Below are 17,931 nucleotides of genomic sequence, written 5' to 3'. Positions count from 1 at the left end.
TACTGTCAATACTATGCTTAAACCACAAAAACTCAGACATTTCCTGGACTGCTGTGACTAAAGCCATCATGCAAAGGTTACAATGCTTGACTGAAGAACACTAGAAGATGCTTAACATGCCCCTATCCAGTGGAAAAATTCACAAACATAACACTATTATTATTCACAATTATTGCAATTAGGATGGAAGACTTTAGCCATTTAACCAATAAGCATCATCAGTTTCCATTACAGTTAAAATGCCACAGAGCAGCCAGCTCTCAGAGAGCCCCATGCTGCAGAGCCCACAGGATAGAGCAGCCAGCACCCTGATGGGAGCACGGCTGGCATCCCAGGAGCAGGGCTGGGAAAGCACTGCCAGCTCCACTCCTCTGCCACCCCATGGGCTCTGCAGTATGAAAGTCGGCAACATGTAAGCCAGTTCCCAGGCCTGCTCCTGGGGAGCTGGCTGCCACCCCATGCTGCAGGCTTTTGTATTGCAGCACCCACAGCGGGGGTAGCCGGCTCCCTATTGCCAGTAGGGTAAATCCCAGGGAGCGAGGCTGGCAAAGCTCTCCAGGCTCTGCCAGCCCCACTCCTGGGGAGCCTTATATTGCAGAGTCCATAGCGTGGGGGCAGCAGCTGACTCCCCAGGAGCTAGGGGCAGGGACACCCCCAATCATAGAATCATAGAACTGGAAGAGACCTCAGAAGGTCATCAAGTCCAGCCCCCTGCTCTAGGCAGGACCAATTCCAACTAAATCAACCCGGCCAGGGCTTTGTCAAACCGAGACTTAAACACCTCTAGGGATGGAGACTCCACTACTTCCCTAGGTAACCCATTCCAGTGCTTCACCACCCTCCTAGTGAAATAGTTTTTCCTAATATCCAACCTGGACCTCTCCCAACACAACTTGAGACCATTGCTCCTTGTTCTGCATCTGTCACTACTGAGAACAGCCTCTCTCCATCCTCTTTGGAACCTCCCTTCAGGAAGTGGAAGGCTGCTATCAAATCCCCCCTCACTCTTCACTTCTGCAGACTAAACAGACGCAACTCCCTCAGCCTCTCCTCATAAGTCATGCGCTGCAGCCCCCTAATCATTTTGGTCACCCTCCGCTGGCCCCTCTCCAATGCGTCCACATCCTTTTTGTAGTGTGTGTGTGTGGGGGGGGGGGGGGGGGGGGCCCAGAACTGGACACAATACTCCAGATGCGGCCTCACCAGAGCCGAATAAAGGGGAATAATGACATCTCTGGATCTGCTGGCAATTCTCCTCTTAATACAACCTAATATGCCATTAGCCTGCCTGGCTACCAGGGCGCACTGACTCTTATCCAGCTTCTCATCCACTGTCACCCCCAGGTCCTTTTCTGCAGAACTACTACTTAGCTGGTTGGTCCCTAGGCTGTACCAACGCTCGGGATTCTTCCGTCCCAAGGGCAGGACTCTGCACTTGTCCTTGTTGAACCTCAGCAGATTTCTTGTGGCCCAATCCTCACCCTCCCTCCCGAGTCCCACCCGGCCGCAGATGCCCCGCCCCCCGGACGGAAAGCGCCGGGCGGGACCGGCCCGAGCCAGGCCCACTCCCGGGGTAGGCGCCAAGGACCGGGCGGCAGCTGGGGCCCAGCGAGGCGCCCCCAGCCGGGAGGAATGAGGCGGGGCCGCGCCCCGGCCGCCGGACAGAGACTCACTTTTGACCAGCTCCTCCCCCGCGAAGTCGGCAGCGCAGCTGGTTATCAGCGCACAGGGAACCGCCACCGCCATTGCTCCGCCCGGTGCTTCCGCTTCCGCCCAGAGCCACGCCCCTTCCGGCCTGGTGAATGGTAGCGTCCAGGGCCGGGCCAGCGGCAGGTTTATCGCAGTGAATGACCCGCCCCTGCTCGGTGGGCTGGGGTATTGCTGGCGGGGGCAGCTCTCAGGGGGGCGGGGGGCGGGGCCCAGAAGGAGGGGGAAGTCGCCACAGTTCCTACGGAATGTCCCTTCCTCCCCTCCGCCGGCAGCGGATGGTACGGTCCGGCCAGCGCGTCCCGTTGCTAGGGAACGGTCACGTGCAACTTCATGCCCGCACCGAAACCCGCGGAAGCCGCAGCCCCGGGCGCCGCCATGGCTGGGACCGTCGGGCCGGGGGAGCAAGTCGGAGCCATTTTGGCCCAGGTAGGTCAAAACTGGCCAGTCGCCCGCCCCCCCCCCCCCGCGTGGGGTTCAACTGCCCCTCCCATGAGCCCTTGCGGCCCCCCCCGTCGCGTGGGGTTCAACTGCCCCTCCCATGAGCCCTTGCGGCCCCCCCCCAGTCGGGCGGCTGGTCCGGGGGCACCCCTGGGTCGGGAGCGAGGGGGACCCTGTGCGGGGGGGGCCGGGCCGGTGGCGCCCATGGCAGGTGAATGGGGAGGCCAGGGGTGGGGCGCCTGCGCCTTAGAGCCCCCCCGCCCGCAGCATCTCTGCCCCTCCCCCCCGGCCTGGAGAACCCCGCTAGCCCCTTGCTGGGGGGAGCCATGTGCGTCCCGGGAAGCTGCGCTGGATAAAGGGCTCCCCCAACCCCGCTCCTGCACCCTACCCCCGTTCAGACGCTGCACCCCAAATCTGCGTTCCGACAGCCCCTCCCACACATTGAATCCCCATTTTTCGCCCCTCACCTGAGCTTGGAGGGGCCAAAAAAATCTGCTATCCCAACCCTCCCCCCCAGGCTCTGGTGTGCGAGGGGAATATGGGGAATGTCTGCTTATCAGGGGTCACCTCAGTGAGGAGTGGGGGCTTTGTTTTTCGGGGGGGGGGCGCTGACCACTTTTTTTCTTCCAACTTTTGTCTGGCTTCTGACTAATTTTCCTGTGTGTCAGTGGCCCCCAACCCAAAAAAGGTTCCCGTTCCCATCCCTGCTTTGTGGCTAGGTGTCTGCGAGCAAGGTGGATGGTAACACTGTGCTGAGGAGCTGCTGAGACTCCCTGGTGTGTTAACTTGCCCACCGTTGAACAGAAGACAGTGGGAGGAGGTGGATGAACACATAACATCACGGCCAAAAGCTTGGGAATGGGCTGTGTTATGTGGTTTTAAGTCAATACATACTATTCTCTAGTTTCTTTGCATGGTAGAATGGAATGAGTTGAGCTGAGGATAGGCTTTGTGTTTTTTTAATTGATTAAGGCGTGGATCCAGCTTCCCTTAAAATTGATGGGAGTCTGTTATTTCAGCAGGAGAGAGATTAAGTTCTGAAAACGGCCCAGAGAAGCACTGTGGCTGCATTTCTCTTGTGGCGAAACATAGAGGAGCATGCCTTTCAGTTGATATTTGAACCATAATCTTGTTTTTTCTGTCTCCAAGCATCTGGGAACTATGGAATCACTTTCTCCTTGTACCCAAGAGCTAGTATCCCCTTCACTATGCAATATACTCAAACTAAGCATAAAGTGAGATGTAGCAAACTGTTATTTCTAATAACTTTCTACAAGGTATAAGTGGTAACAGTTCTCTATAATTTAGGTTGTCATAGAGTTTAATGTTTGGATAACACATTTCATCCACGGATTTCAAAGACTTTACAGACTGAGGGCATAATCTACCCAAATTGAAATCAGTTGAAAACTTCTGTAGGCTATGCAAAGTATGCAGATGAATGAAAGGCAGCGCAAAAAGATTATCAGCCTAACTACCTCCTAGTTGATGGTAGCACTGGGAATATTGTTGGTGAGTCATATTCAATCAAACCTGGACCCCCCTGCAAAACTGATTAATTGGATTTGGGACTAAAAGGTACAAGAGCTAGTTTACAAACTTATCCATGTCATCTCTTTCCCAACCTGATCTCCTGTAATGGCTGGGCATGGGGAGGGAAGACAGTAGGGAATGTGTTCACAAATGATGTGTTTATGGAAATAATTAATGCCATAGTGGACGATGATTTGAACAGGAGGTAAGGACCTGTAATATGAAGCCAATCTGAACCCCAGAGGATTCAAATTATAATTACTTCAGAAACTCACTTGTATTCTAAACTGTGTAGCACAGGAATACAAGCAGAAAATATGCTAGTATTTCAAACCGTCTGTGATGGGATGTGGTTGCCTGTGGGGCCAGGTTTAGGAACATTATCTGAACTGGTGCTTGCTGACTTAGAACTCAAAAGTCCTAACTCAGTATGGAGATGGTACCCTGTCCATGTAGAGGGAACGAGTTGATTTAATTGGTATTTTCTGTTTCTAATTACTTTGGTCCAATACAGTCCCTTAGGAGTTATTTTTCTCTTTGTGTTGCTTATTTTCTATTGTTAGAAGGATAAAAAAAATGAAATACACTCATCCATGGTGGCTGCACTGGCTAGCAGTCAGCTTCTAAGTGAAATTTAAAGGGCTGGTTAACCAGATTTCAGAAGAGGGGATGCGGGCCCTGTTATTAATAAAGGAGGAAAGGTGGGGGGGGGGGGGGGTCTGTGACCCATAGGGAATGAGGAAAATTGTTATCCTTGAAATTGCCCCTACCCCTTGTCATGAGGGGTAGGAAATGTAGCCTGGAGCTGCTTTCCAGCATGTAAAATACAAGGGATTTTTTTTCCCTCCTTCACGATTAAGATTCTATTTATGTAGGTAGCCAGTGTGAAAGGAAAGCACCGTGAGTCATAAGTGTCACGGCAAGTTGACTGGGGTACTTGCACACAGACGAGGGGTAGGTGGATGGTCTGGAGAATCTTTTATTTATATATATACATACATACACACAGTTGATGTTTTGCTTTTATGTTATAGTGTAATTATTATTTGTCTTGTCTCCTTAGATTTATAAATTTGGACAAAGACTCTCTTCCTAAATGTTAGTACATAATGGGACCTTGAGTCTAGCTGGGTTCTTTGAGTGTTACCACAGTACAAATAATGATAATCAATAGGTATGTAAAAATGTAACCATTTAAGCTGTTTCCCTTACAGTTTACCTGCTGGCTTCCACTCTTGGGGAGCCAGCTGTCACCCAGCACTGTGGGCTCTGCAGCATAAAGTTATATTGCAGAGCAGTGTTTCCCAATTTTATTTGGCCACGGAACCCTTTTAAACTTGAAAGAATTTTGTGGAACCCTTAATAACAGTCTCTCATATTGAGCTGAAAAAGTAGACCACAAATAAGTAAGGATAATAATATGCAATGCTAAACAAGATCATGAGATCAACATTTAGTTTAATTGAACGTATTTAAAAACAAAATTAACATTAATAAATGTTATTATTTTTTAGTCATAAAATGATATTGTAATGGAAATTTCTCACTGAACCCTTATTTTCACTTTGTGGAACCCCAGGATTCCACAGAACATCATTTGGGAAACACTGCTGTAGAGCCTGCAGCAAAGCTAGCTCCCCAGAAGCAGAGCCCTCAGCCATTTTATAAGCTGGCTCACAGTGTATATCTGCTCCCAATTGCCAACCTTACTCCAGAGAGACACTGGGCTCTGCAGTATAAAGTTATACTGCAGAGACTTCAGCGAAGCCTCCCCAGGAGTGGTGCATGTAACTGCTAGGATTTTTGACAGTTAAACGGTTACATTTTTAATCGTTTTTTTTTCTCCCTAATGATCAGTGACAAAGACTTGTGTGATGTTGCTGTAAACTTCTTCAGTGATTGCCTCTGCCTTTGAGACTTTTTGCAGCACTTGCATGCCTCCAGGTCTGTGCCAAGAGTGATGTTTGAAGGGAATGGAGTCAGGGTCCCGTTGGTAGCAGGTCCTCGCTTCTGAAGCTCTTTCTCTCTGGTGGCATTGTAAGATGTTGTCCATGCTTTTGCACTAGCTGTGAGTTTCAGAAGTCCTTGGCAAGATTTCACTGTATCTCCTGTAAAACTGTAAGGCTGAAGAGGCTCAGAATATTTGCGTCTTCTATTTAGGAAGTGAAACCATGTGAAGTTCACACACACGTTATGGTGTTACGGATTACTGGTATAACAACATGATTTTGTAGGTTCAAGACGACCTTCACCACCTTAAGGACAAATTGACAAGCATCAACCGTGAACAAAATGGAGAGGGTGTGGATGTTCATGTTCTTGAAACAGCCATTGAAAGAACTGAAATTGGGCTTAGAGTAAGTACACCCACTATTCAAACAGAGCAGGAAGTACTTGCTGGTAGTGAAGTGTGTATCACTAGTTCAATGTAAATACATGGGTCTAAATAGTTGCTTCCATCTGTATTTTATTTTGGCACTGAACTGTATTTCAAAGCCATGATTGCACTTTTTGGATGGTCAGAGTCAACAAGCCTTATAGCTTGTAAAGTTATTCAGGATGTGCTACAATTACCCATAAGTGTCCAACCTGTCATTCCTTTTTAAATAAGTACAAGAGCCAGAATGTCAAGTTAATTGATCTAAGTGAATCAGCTGTGTGTTTCTTACTCCCCTTTAATAATCTTAATTTGGTTTTTCCCTCTCTACCAGAAACATGCTGAGAATTATTTAAATGCCATAAATAGAAGTGTGTTGACTATTCCTTATACTGATGAGAAAGAAATATATTCAGAACAACTCCCCAAATGGTAAGTAAAACCATTTTTATGGAGGAAACTAATGCAAGTAAGTACTATAAAAACTTTTGCATTCGAAAGGTCACCCAAAGAATGGACTTTATATACAACTTCCAATTCCTCTATTGGAAATGGAAGCAGTTGAGTATTTAAGCCCTCGGTTGAAACATTTAACTTGGATGATATTAATACATGACTGCTGTCTTCTAATTCCGGAATCACAAGTTTGAAAAAAATACCTTGCATTGTTAAAATTGTATTGATTCATGGATTGCTCTTCTGTATTACATAAAATGTCGAAGAACAGTATAAAAACAAAATGCAGTTCCACTAGGTTCATCAAGCTTTTCTGCTAATTCATTTTTACAACTACTGTATTTTTTCAGTTTTGGCTATGCGTAAATTTTAGTAAAACTATAGTAGCCAACCAGATGGAGGCAGTACAAGATTTATAGGTAAAGCCAAAGCAAGTTTTGTAACTTCTATTATTTCTGTTTCTTTCTATACTAGGAGGCTTCCAATTGGTGCTGCTCAGAAACAGTTTATTTTTCCACGTGTGCCTGTGAAGCCTCGGACTGTCCTGCCGTATGGCAGATCAGCACTACATATTTCTACAGGCTCGCAGGTCTGAAATAATGTGTTACTACTTTGACAGAGAGCCAGAGTAAATGTTGAAGATGAGGGTCAAAAAGTTTACCAAGAATACATTAGGTCTGAGTCAGTTAAATATATGAAATTGCTTAGCAGATACTCATATAGTTGACATTCTCCTAGCCTTCCTATTCCAAACTCCACACAGAGTCTCTTTAGGACAGGGTGGCCATTGGTGACTCAGGGTTTTAGAAAATTTTCAGAAGAATGACAGTTCCTCAGAGATGGGAGGCCCTTTTTCCTGTCTTTAGAACAAGGTAAGATCTTGGCTGTAGAGGACTTGAAAACCCACAGTTTTAGTGAAACATCTTATTTCATTCTGAGTTGTCAGTTTTGATCAGTTTTCTCACATTGTGGTAATTTGAAAACAATTATTTTTTAAAAACATAAGCTTTATTTAAAAAATCCAGTAACAAATTTGAAAAGTAAAATTTCTAGCAGAATAAAATATCTCTGAAATTTTCACAAATTTTAACGACGTTTTTTTGGTACGTTCTAGTCAGCATTGAGACTATTGGCTGAATATTGTCCTTTGGGCTACCCTTTATTTATCTGGTACAATCCAGAGTTGGCAGGCTATTTTGAATTAGTTTCTTAAATTAGGGAGGCATCAATTAGGCCATGAGAGCAAGTTGGAGAAGGAGCTCTGTTGGATTCCAGAACCCTAACAACAAGGTAGAGAACAAAGCTACTTGCAGCAGTGAACCAAGAATCAGCTGCCCAGATTTCAAACTGCTGGATCCCTCTGCAGAGAATTAGTTTATAAATTAAGTCTAAAATTTTCTTGTCACTGTAAGGTGAAGAAAATTGATCTAGAACTCTTAAAATAATAATGAATGTTGAAGTACATGACTCTGTTTAAAGAGGGATTGTTCAGTGACAACTGCAATTTAATTATCCTGGTTTCTTTCTGTTTTGAGATGCCGCATTAACATTACTCTAATACGTCTCTATGCACTAAAGTCTCATCGTTTACACTTGGAAAGGAATGTAAACTTCACACTTCTCTGGGGCTCTGTTGAACAGAACACCCACAAGACCGTGCAATTTGGAATGGGGGGAAAAAGTGCTGATGCAGAAAATGGTTTTAAGAATCTTTTAGAGAGAAAATACATTTTCCTAGAAAATGGTCTAGGGCTTGACTGTATAAATACACTTGTGTCATGAAATATTATCGAAGGCCAACTAGTGTATAATTCATGGTCTTTCAACTGTTACATGCACGGGTGAACTTAATTTAGAGCAGGACACATTCTACGTCCTAGCTTGACTTTCCCTTGGGGGGGGTTGGAGCCCCATTGTCCTTTCATTTCTGATATCTGTGACATCTGCTTAAAAATGCATATCCATGGACACACAAGATAGCCCTAATTTCCCATTATGAAGTAAATGACAAACAGTGCTGTTTTGCCAGCTGTTCAACATGCATGGCATGCTAACATAAAAGCTTTTATTATTAAATAGTTGTGGAATCCAGCTGGGAAATTACCACCTATAATTCCCTACTTTCTGTCTTTTAAAGTAGGTAATCCCCAGTTTCAACTATAAACTCTTTTTATGTGGAAAAGCAATGTAAGGCAAATAGTTATCAGTTGTTAAGGGTACTTAAGCATCTACAAGCTTAGTTTATTTAACCTGCTGGTTGAAGGAAACAAGTTTCGAACATATACTGGAGATTCTGAAAGAAAGAAATAGTTTCAGATAGGATTATCTGTGTGCTTTGCTATCAGTAGCAAGCTGCATGGTGGTAGATATGGAACACAAGCTATTCTTGCAGTAGTTAGCAGAAAACAAGATTGCAATGAAATAACACAGACTATATTTTCGCATACAGATTGTTAGAATTCTTGCCATATGCCACATAGTCTGGCCACAGATGTGCTAGTAGACTCTTGAAATTATTATTTATGTGCAGGTACAGTATTTCTGAATCAGGACAACAGTGGGATGCAATTGTGCTAGTCCAAATAATATGGAAAATCAGAATACATTGTCACCATTGTCATTCTTGCTTGTTGTAATTGCGTGGTTCTTCCAGGGAAGCCTGAGAGACTTACACACACCTCTCACTAGAATTATTTGGGGTGGTCTCTCTCAAATCCCCTGCACAGCAACGGTAGTAAAGACCTTAGTGTCTCTCTAGCTGGGTAATTCAGCTCAAACTTATTTAGAGAATATGCTAAGTTGAAAAGGCCTGAACTGATCTGTTTGTTTTTCTGTTCAAAAACTGCTTTGGCATCCAGGACTGCTCATGGTGGGGGGCAAGGGAAGCAGTTTTGCCTGGGTCCCAGTGATTCTAAGGTGCCTGGAGCTCCCTGCTGCTGCTACTATGGCATCAGAGGCTGGAGCCCCGGGCCCCTTTGAGTCATCTCTAGAATGTTGGAGCACTACACTGGGCACTCGGCAGGACTTTGAGGGCTGTGGGGTTGGTAGCCCAGCACTGCAGCTTGGGTGGAGCTTAGGGCTGGCTATCCCAACCCCGCCCCTTCCACCAAAAGCTCTGCCCTTTATGGGATGCCATACCACCCCACACACGCATCTTGCCCTGGGGCCTGTGGTGGCCGTTGGCCCTGCTTGGTGGCATTCTGGATGCAATGTGGGTTTCCTGTTCTCTCATTAGTATAAATGAGAGTTACACAGGTAAATGAAGAAAATAGACTGGGTAGTACTGCCAACTAGGCGCAAGCTGTCTATTGTCAGGGATAAGAATTGGTTCAAAATAGACAAATATGCTTTGTTTTTCAAAGACTAATATGGTAGAGTCATCCTACGTGGTGAAGTCCACGCAGGCCCTCCATATGAGCTGAATTTCATGCAATCTGAAGTGACATTTGTACTGAAGTGCTCCTTCTGTTGGGTACAGAAATTGTGTACATTAGATTCATTTTAAAACAAAATTATTAAGAAACTAGTTTTACCTGTTTTCTGTCCTTTGGGATTGTCTTCCACACTAATTTTTATAAGCTGAACAACAAGATCCATTCCACACAAATGAAATGGGATGTTAAAAAAACCTTATATTTTAATTCTTGTTACTATAATGATTATTTATTTTCTCATCTACTAAGTAAATGTTCTACCTGTACTGTGTTCAGGCAATGGACTGTAACTGATCCAAGGAAGTTGTTTTGTTCCATAAAGAAAATCTCTGGCAGGTGTAGACATGATGGATTAAACTATTGCTGTAAATTATGTCAGCAGTTTAAACCTATCCCATAATCAGAGCTCACATTTACAGCATCCAGTTAACGTTCGTCTGATTCGGTGAAGTGCTTCAATATTTGCTTGAGGAGAGAATAAGCACAGCCAAATAAATCCTAGTGGCCAAAAATCCTGGCTTACTTTCTGTTCTGAACAGAATCTATTTATTGACACATATATACTTGTTCCCTCTAGTACAGCTGAGTACATTCATCAGGACTGATTCTGCATCCACCAAAATTAATAGGAAGATTTCTAGTATGGGAGGCATCCCATTGTCGTCTCTAATATTTGTAGTTTTTAAAATTCGGAATGTTTCTTTTAGTAAAATACAGTAAAGTCCATTTGTAGTTTCAATGACAGAGACTGTGTGCACCTATATCATTTAAATGGATCAAACCTAACACATAATTTTCCTGAAATTTAATTAATGTATATTGTGTTGCTCTAAAACTTTCAGGACATATTAAGTAGATCCAACAGAGATTGGTGGAATGACATTTGTGAATAGTTATTTTGACCTCTTCTGTGTCAATTGTCAAATAATCTAATCCCAAATACATGTTTTTATTATTTGTCCAGTTCGATGGATTGTTGAATAACATTAATGAAATTATTTGAAATTGTATTCCCATTTATTGATTAATTTATTTGAGCAACATTCTTCATTATTCAATCACACTTTTTAAAAATATTTTAGTTTATATAGTAAATATATTTTGAGACAATGTATAGTATTCTTTTATGTCTTCATTTCAGCACAAGCTTGCAATGAATGTGAAAATCATGTATGACCCAGCGCATGCCAGTAACAGAGTTATTTTAAAACAGAGCTATGGAATCAGCTTGCCACTTATTAATAAGAGAAAATCAGTTCCTGTGAGTAATTTGTTTTAATGCCATTTTAAAAATAAATATTGTCCTTATTTTTACTTTTGGCTTTCATATTGTAACCTTTTACATAAGTGTATCTCACCCTCTCTCTCTTTCTCTTACTCTCTTTTTTTTAACTTTGTTAGTAATACTAAGATCATTTTAACAGAATAACAATGCTGTCAAAAACAGCAGCACTGTGTTTAAAATAACAGGGCTTGGATCCTGCAGAGCACTAGGGTACATCTACTTTGCACAGCTTTTAGTGACAAGGCTGTATCATTGTCACTAAAAGTCAGCACATGTGTGAACACTGATTGTTGGTACTTTAGCCAACAAAATACTTCCACCCCCTATGAGGGTGTTTTGCTTTGTCGGCGGGAGAGTGCTTTTGCCGACAAAGAAGCATTCACGCTTGCTGCAGCAAAACGTTGTCTTTCATTTGGGCAGGGGGAGTTAAGCACCCGTGAATGACAGAATTTTTGTTGATCAAGTGCACGTGTATACATGCATACTTCCCTTAACATTTTGGTGTTATAATCTTAATTGACATTTTTTTAAAGTAACCCTAACAACAAAACAGTGTAATTCTAGAGATGAGTGTCAGTGAATTCACAAAGAGAAGGTCCCTTATTTAAACTAGGAAATCAAAGCATCTTAAACATTCATATGTTGAACAAGTATAAAGTGTTAAAGAGTGAAACCCAAAAATACAGCAATCTAGTTATATAGACTTGTATGCTTTAGAAGAATTCTTAGAGTAATATTAAAGTTTTCTTCACATAATTGCTATTAAATCCTCCCCCCCCCCCCCCCCCCCCCCCCCCCGCTCGCCTTTTGTGGTCTCTGCTACTGGCTGATTTTGTACTGCTAGTTCCAAATGAAATATGTGGTTGGTTGATCAGCTCATAACTGAGTTTCTACTGTAGTAATTCAGAGCTGTAAAAATATAGTACATAGATTATGCATTCAAAACACTTCTGTTCAGCTTATGATCTTTCAGACCTCAACAAATCAAATGTCTTCTGTATTTTACAACTTTTTTTTACCAAGAAAAAAAAATAGCAAGATCACATTTCATACATGAGACTTGTGTTGTCAAGAATACATTACCCGTGGAGTGCAAAATAGGGATGTAAGCGACTAGTCAACTATCTGATAAGCAAGAGCTTATCGGATAGTCAAGTAGTTCCTTGACTAGTCACTTCCCCCCCTTACTGCCTCTCTCTGAGTAGGTGCTGCGACTCTTGTACCTTTCGAAGGGAGAGGCGCAGTGGGATAGCAAGCGCCCCCCTTATCAACTGATGGAGTAGTCTATGGAAATTCCATCCATTATTCAATTAGTTGATCAAAATTTCACATCCCTAGTGCAAAATGCAAGCTTAGATATGCTTAGTTATATAAATGACATTACCTTAATACTATGATGATAATGTCTTTGAAATATTTACAACCGATTCTTTGGAACATTTTTAAAGACTATCATTCTCTTCAGTATTGTCTACTTATCTTTATGTGAAATTGTATTTTTGCAGTATGGCCATTGTAGATGAGCTGAAAGATTATGTCCTTATGTTGGACACCAAACAAAACAATTACGTTCATATCCCCGTAGAACAGAGTTCTCTGCTCCATGCTTAGTTGGGCTATAGTTGCAAGCTTTCTTTTTTCAGAATAGATGTATATAGGGAGATAGAGAAAAGTTATCATCAGCAACAATAACATTGCCTTTATTGAGGAGGAGAGGCTTATGTAAACAGATGTCTTGAGTGTACAAGGAACCAACATTAGATTTTGAGCTTAGTTAAACAATTTGGGTAGGGCTCAAGATGACTTCCTAAGCCTCTGAAACTATGGTCTGAGAAAACAAAGTCACTAATCCATCTGATTTGTGCAACTCGAGCGCCATAAGTTATCAAAGAAGATTCCTTCTGTTGTTGAATACTTGAGTGACAAAGTCCCTAAAGGAATGTGACGTAGTGGGGATTTTGTCGACTCTTGTAGTACTGTGTTCACTCTGTTTGCTTTGTCGTGCCGTGTGCGATTCCTACTGTCCTATGCTGCTCTGCAGTGATTCTGTGAGTGTGTGTGGTGCCCAGCAGGGGATGGGATCTCTGGGGGAGACTCCTGAGGGAAGGCACATAGGCAGTGGCCCAGGCCCACCTGTCACCTGAGCTAGGTGGAGGATACAGTCAGGTGACACTTTGCCTGGGAATCTGAACAAAGTAGGAGATGGAGCAGCTATGATCAGTTGCTAAGTGTGAGAGTTAGTGGCTGAGGGAGAAGGGTGTCTAGCTGGCCTGCAGGGCCTGGGCATCTTTTCCCCAGGATGGATTGTACTGAATGTTCCTAGTTCCTGTAACAACAAATCTGAGCCATGCTGTGTCCCTGTGAACCAATAAACCTTCTGTTCTACCTGCTGGCTGAGAGTCACATGTGACTGCGGATGGGAGAGCAAGGCCTGGCCCCATCTCCTTCTCCACCCTTGCAACTGCTGTTGGAGGTGCTCGCCTTTCATTCTCCATTCACACCTCATTCATTTCAACAGGACAATCAAGGAAAGGGGAGAGCTCTTGTTTTTTCTTACAAGATCTATATATCTTAATACAAAGTTAGAGGAGAAATGTTACAGAGATTCTATAAGAACACTTAACAAAGATATATCTAAAAGGACAAGATCTTAATATAAAGTATAATATTACAGGGAAAACTTACTCTCCTCTCCTCTGGCCCCAGAGCTATTAAAGGGGTAGACCCTGGCCACAGTGCCTGTGCCAGCTCCAAGCCTGCCAGCCCTGACCCAGTGGCCCCAACACATGATCCAGCAAGCCACTGACAGCCAGGCCTCCACTGTTCCCCAGGAGCAGTCTGCAGCTCCCAGGAGCCTGAAAGGGGCTGGAGAAGGCAGGTGCCTTCCTGGTCCAGGGTGGAGATCATGGACCTTATTCAGGTTGGGGGGGTGGGATGCCCCCAATGTCCATGATCTCCGCACTAGATGGAGGAACACGGCTGTCTATGGCAGGATAGCTGCTAGCGTGGCCACCAAAGGCCACATGCAAACCCAGGAGCAGGATTGCATGAAAATCAAGCTGGTCCGGCAAGACCCCCAACCCTGGGCCCTGAGCTTCCCCTCCCTCTTCTTCCCCTTGCTTCCCCCTTCCAGCTCCCTCCTCCCAGGTTTCCCCCTCCCCTCTCCCACCCTCTCTCTTCCCCTCTTCCACCTCCTTTTCCCAGTCTCCCCAGAGATTCATCCCCCCCCAGTTTTTTTCAATAAACCCAGTTTCTATTTTTGAACATACGTGTCTTTTGTTTGACATCAGGAAGGGGGGCTAGGGAGGGGTAAGTGGAAGGATGTGAGGGAGGAATGGGGCATGAGCCCCCGGTGGGGAGGGAGGGGTAAGTGGAAGGATGTGAGGGAGGAATGGGGCACGAGCCCCCGGTGGGGAGGACTGGGGTGGCTCTAAGGGCTCCTCGGGGTGGACGCTCTCCCACAGGGCCTCCTGGATCCTGACAGCCCCCCGATGGACCCTCCGGATGGCAGCCTGCAGCAAGTGCAGCCGGGTTGATGGCAACGACCCCATGAGATGCATCGGCGTGCCCAGGGGCAACTCTGGATCCATGTGGCCGAGTGCTGTGGTGTCCCTAGTGCGGGCACTCGGGGCACTCCAAGAAAGGACTGCTTTGCTGTCCCTCATCAAGGTAGACAAGCAAGCAGGGAACCCTGAGAACTGTCTGTCCGGGGTGGAGGTAGGGTCCCTTTAAGCACGGAGCTCAGTTAGCCTCAGGAAGCAGCCCCACACACTAAGTCCTAACCTGATGCCCTGCCGGTACTGGTTCTGGCCAGTCTTAACTTCAGTTCAGGGTCCACTCACTGTGGATGCGCTATTTTGAAATAGCAAAACGCTATATCGAAATAGGTTTTGTGTGTAGATGTGTTAATTCAAATTATCTTAATTCGAATTAAGTTAACTCGAATTAACCCTGTCGTGTAGACGTACCCTTAGAGTAATTCTCTTATTGGATCAGTGTTTCTTAAACTGTGTGTGTCGCAACTTCTTCTTTGTTTCTGTTACTTTTTGTTCTTGTCTCTTTTTGCCTGACGACAATTTTTTTTTTGAAGAATATTTTCATAGGTGTTCCGCATAAAAAAAATTGTTTGGTGTTCTGTGGTGTCAATAAGTTTAAGAAATACTGTATTGGATGAAAATGGACACTTTGAAAAGAAGTGGCACAACTGCGTGAAATTAAAATTTGTCTCTCAAATTTCTGCACCTCTACCACTGTCCTTTTAAAATAAATGAATGACCTTTAACATGGCATTTTCCACCAATATCTTTTATATTTAATATACACAGATTTGTCACTCCAAAGATCAATTACTCACATAATTTTGATTCAGCGGTATGGACCACAGGGAAGCATATGCCCAATGTTCTCATACAAAACACTCTTTTACAATTTAATTTATGTAATAGAAGCATTATGCAGCAAGCCCTCTGCCATACGCAGGATTCTAGGGTGTTTGGTTTTAAACAACATAAACAGCATCTGTGAATGGCACAGTTGCGGGCTGACACTTATAAAAATGATTTTTGAACGCTGTTGCCCAGACTAAAAAGTGATTTGTCTAATCCTGTGATATAGAGTTAATTAGAAAAAAAACCATCCTGGTTAAAACCACTCTAAAACACTTCCACAGAAGAATATTACTCTGCTGCAGAGTCGTGTGTTTCACCACTGTCGCTGAAACATGTACTGATCAGCGAAAACTTGTTAATGTTGACTTGAATTACAAATGTTAGTCTAAATTAGGGAAGCTGTTTGATATATACTAACAATTGCTAAGGGACAGTATATAGCATATGGTTTTATATATAAACATATGGCAGGGAGATGGAATAACCAAACAGGTATTTTCCATCTTCAACCTCTATAATTCTTCAGTAGCACTACTTAACCAGAAGGCTTTTTAAAAGTGTTTTATTTTGTTTTTTTAAATCTCAGGAAATACTCTGTTTTATATATATATTTTTAGAAGATGTTTCCATTGCTACTGAACCCTAATGCCATCAGTTTGAAAGCATGAGGATTTTTATGGACTTTTTGTCAAAATAGACCTCTGTTTGTCTGCACGGCAATAAAAGGTCAGCTTGCCCAGGCTTGCAGGGCTATAACATTGCTGCATAAGTGTTTGGGCTCAAGCTGGTTCAAGCTCCATGAATTCAAATCAGCTGACCCAGGCTCTGAGATTCTGTACCATGGGTTTCTTATTAGAGCATAACCATATCCCTAGAGAGATATTGTGGTTTGAATGTTATCTGTAAGGGTGCGTGTAAGATAACTAGCATTATTTTTAAATAACAATGTGAGCTTCTACACAGCCATTCCATCATTTCAAAACAATTTTGAAATAATGGATGGCTTATTCTGAAATCTGTAAACCTCATTCTACGAGGAATAACGCCTATTCCAAAATATCTATTTCGAAATAAGGTGTGTGTAGACACTCCACTGCTGCTATTTCAAAATAGCCCCTCACCTGGGCCATCCTAAGTTATTCCTCCCCAGGGCACTAAATTGAGATAGCACGTCTATATAAGGGAAGCCTGCCTCAGACTTTTGAGGCTTCCCTGCAACATAGATGTGCTATTTTGAAATAAGCTATTTCGAAATAACTATTCTGGAATAGCTTATTTCGAAATAAGCATGCAGTGTAGACATAGCCTAAGTGTTAAGGATAATAAAGCAAGTTACTTGTTGCTGCTGCTTTAATTAAATTAGGGTACATAATTGCAGACTGAAACCATGGTCCTCTAGCTTTAAAAATAAAGGCCTCTCTACCACTTCAGATACAGAAACACCTTGATTAGAAAAACCCGTAGGTCTTATCTATATTAACTCACCACCTCTGTTGATCTAACCTACTCAACTTCAGCTATGCAAATAGCATAACTGAAGTTAATGTACTTATCACGGTGTCTTCTGATAAGGTGGTGGGGGTTACTCTTCCCATCCTGTTGGAGTACTGGAGTAGACGGGAGAGTGCTTGGTGATCGATTATCATGTCTAAGCAGATACAATAAATCAACCACCAGTGGATCAATTGCTGTAGTGTCAGTCCATTGAATAGTGAAGACAAGCCCTTATTCTCTCTAAGGGTATGTCTATTTCAAAATAACTAGCATTATTTCAAACTAACTTAGTCCGCATCTACACAGCAGTTATTTAGAAATAATGTCAAAATACTGCCAAGCTGGAGGACTTCTTACTCTGACTCCTATAACCCTCATTGTACAAGCAGTAAGGGAAGTCAGAGGAAGAGTGCTCTATTTCGAAATAAGTGCTGTGTAGACACTCTCAATTTTGAAATAAGCTACGCAATTGACTTAGCTCAATTTGCATAACTTATTTCGGGTTTAGGGTGCTGTGTAGACGCATCCTAAGATGTAACCAGTCAATAGAAGGCTACATGGCTATAGTGTACACATGTAGTTCCTAAAGTTGCTCCCACTAAAGTCCAAAGGAAAAATAACTCCTCTTAAAATAAAAGGGAGTTAGATTTGGATAAAAAGAATACACAGTAAAAATGATCATAATTATGCTTATTTGTAACCTATTTTCTTGAAAGTTAGCCAGTATTTGAATATGCAAGGAAATTTAACCATTTGGCAGGTTTGAAGGTATATTAACAAACTGATTTTGAGGGCAAAGGAGATAAAAGATTAGAA

The 17,931-nt window shown here is 43.2% G+C and overlaps 2 protein-coding genes across 8 annotated transcripts in view; one reads left to right on the top strand and one right to left on the bottom strand.

The window, feature by feature from the left end:
- AAGAB (alpha and gamma adaptin binding protein) overlaps positions 1-1,804 on the bottom strand; it is a 33,755-nt gene extending 31,951 nt beyond the window's left edge. For all 3 annotated transcript variants that reach the window (XM_075896866.1, XM_075896867.1, XM_075896868.1), the window contains exon 1: positions 1,674-1,804. In XM_075896866.1, coding sequence (XP_075752981.1) covers positions 1,674-1,746 — 73 coding nt within the window. In that variant the 5' untranslated portion in view covers positions 1,747-1,804. The remainder of the gene's footprint in view (positions 1-1,673) is intronic.
- The window catches only part of IQCH (IQ motif containing H), a 133,054-nt gene continuing 116,791 nt past the window's right edge, over positions 1,669-17,931 (top strand). For 3 of the 5 annotated variants that reach the window (XM_075896864.1, XM_075896863.1, XM_075896860.1), the window contains exons 1-5: positions 2,241-2,359; positions 5,916-6,038; positions 6,393-6,490; positions 6,989-7,103; positions 11,090-11,209. In XM_075896864.1, coding sequence (XP_075752979.1) covers positions 2,249-2,359; positions 5,916-6,038; positions 6,393-6,490; positions 6,989-7,103; positions 11,090-11,209 — 567 coding nt within the window. In that variant the 5' untranslated portion in view covers positions 2,241-2,248. Of the gene's footprint in view, positions 2,137-2,240; positions 2,360-5,915; positions 6,039-6,392; positions 6,491-6,988; positions 7,104-11,089; positions 11,210-17,931 lie in introns of those variants that run through there. The other 2 variants (XM_075896862.1, XM_075896865.1) reach the window with 2 other exon arrangements.

This window comes from Pelodiscus sinensis, chromosome 14 (assembly GCF_049634645.1).
Source record: "Pelodiscus sinensis isolate JC-2024 chromosome 14, ASM4963464v1, whole genome shotgun sequence".
NCBI classification, from domain to species: Eukaryota; Metazoa; Chordata; order Testudines; family Trionychidae; genus Pelodiscus; species Pelodiscus sinensis.
This window is presented reverse-complemented; position numbering and strand designations above follow the sequence as displayed.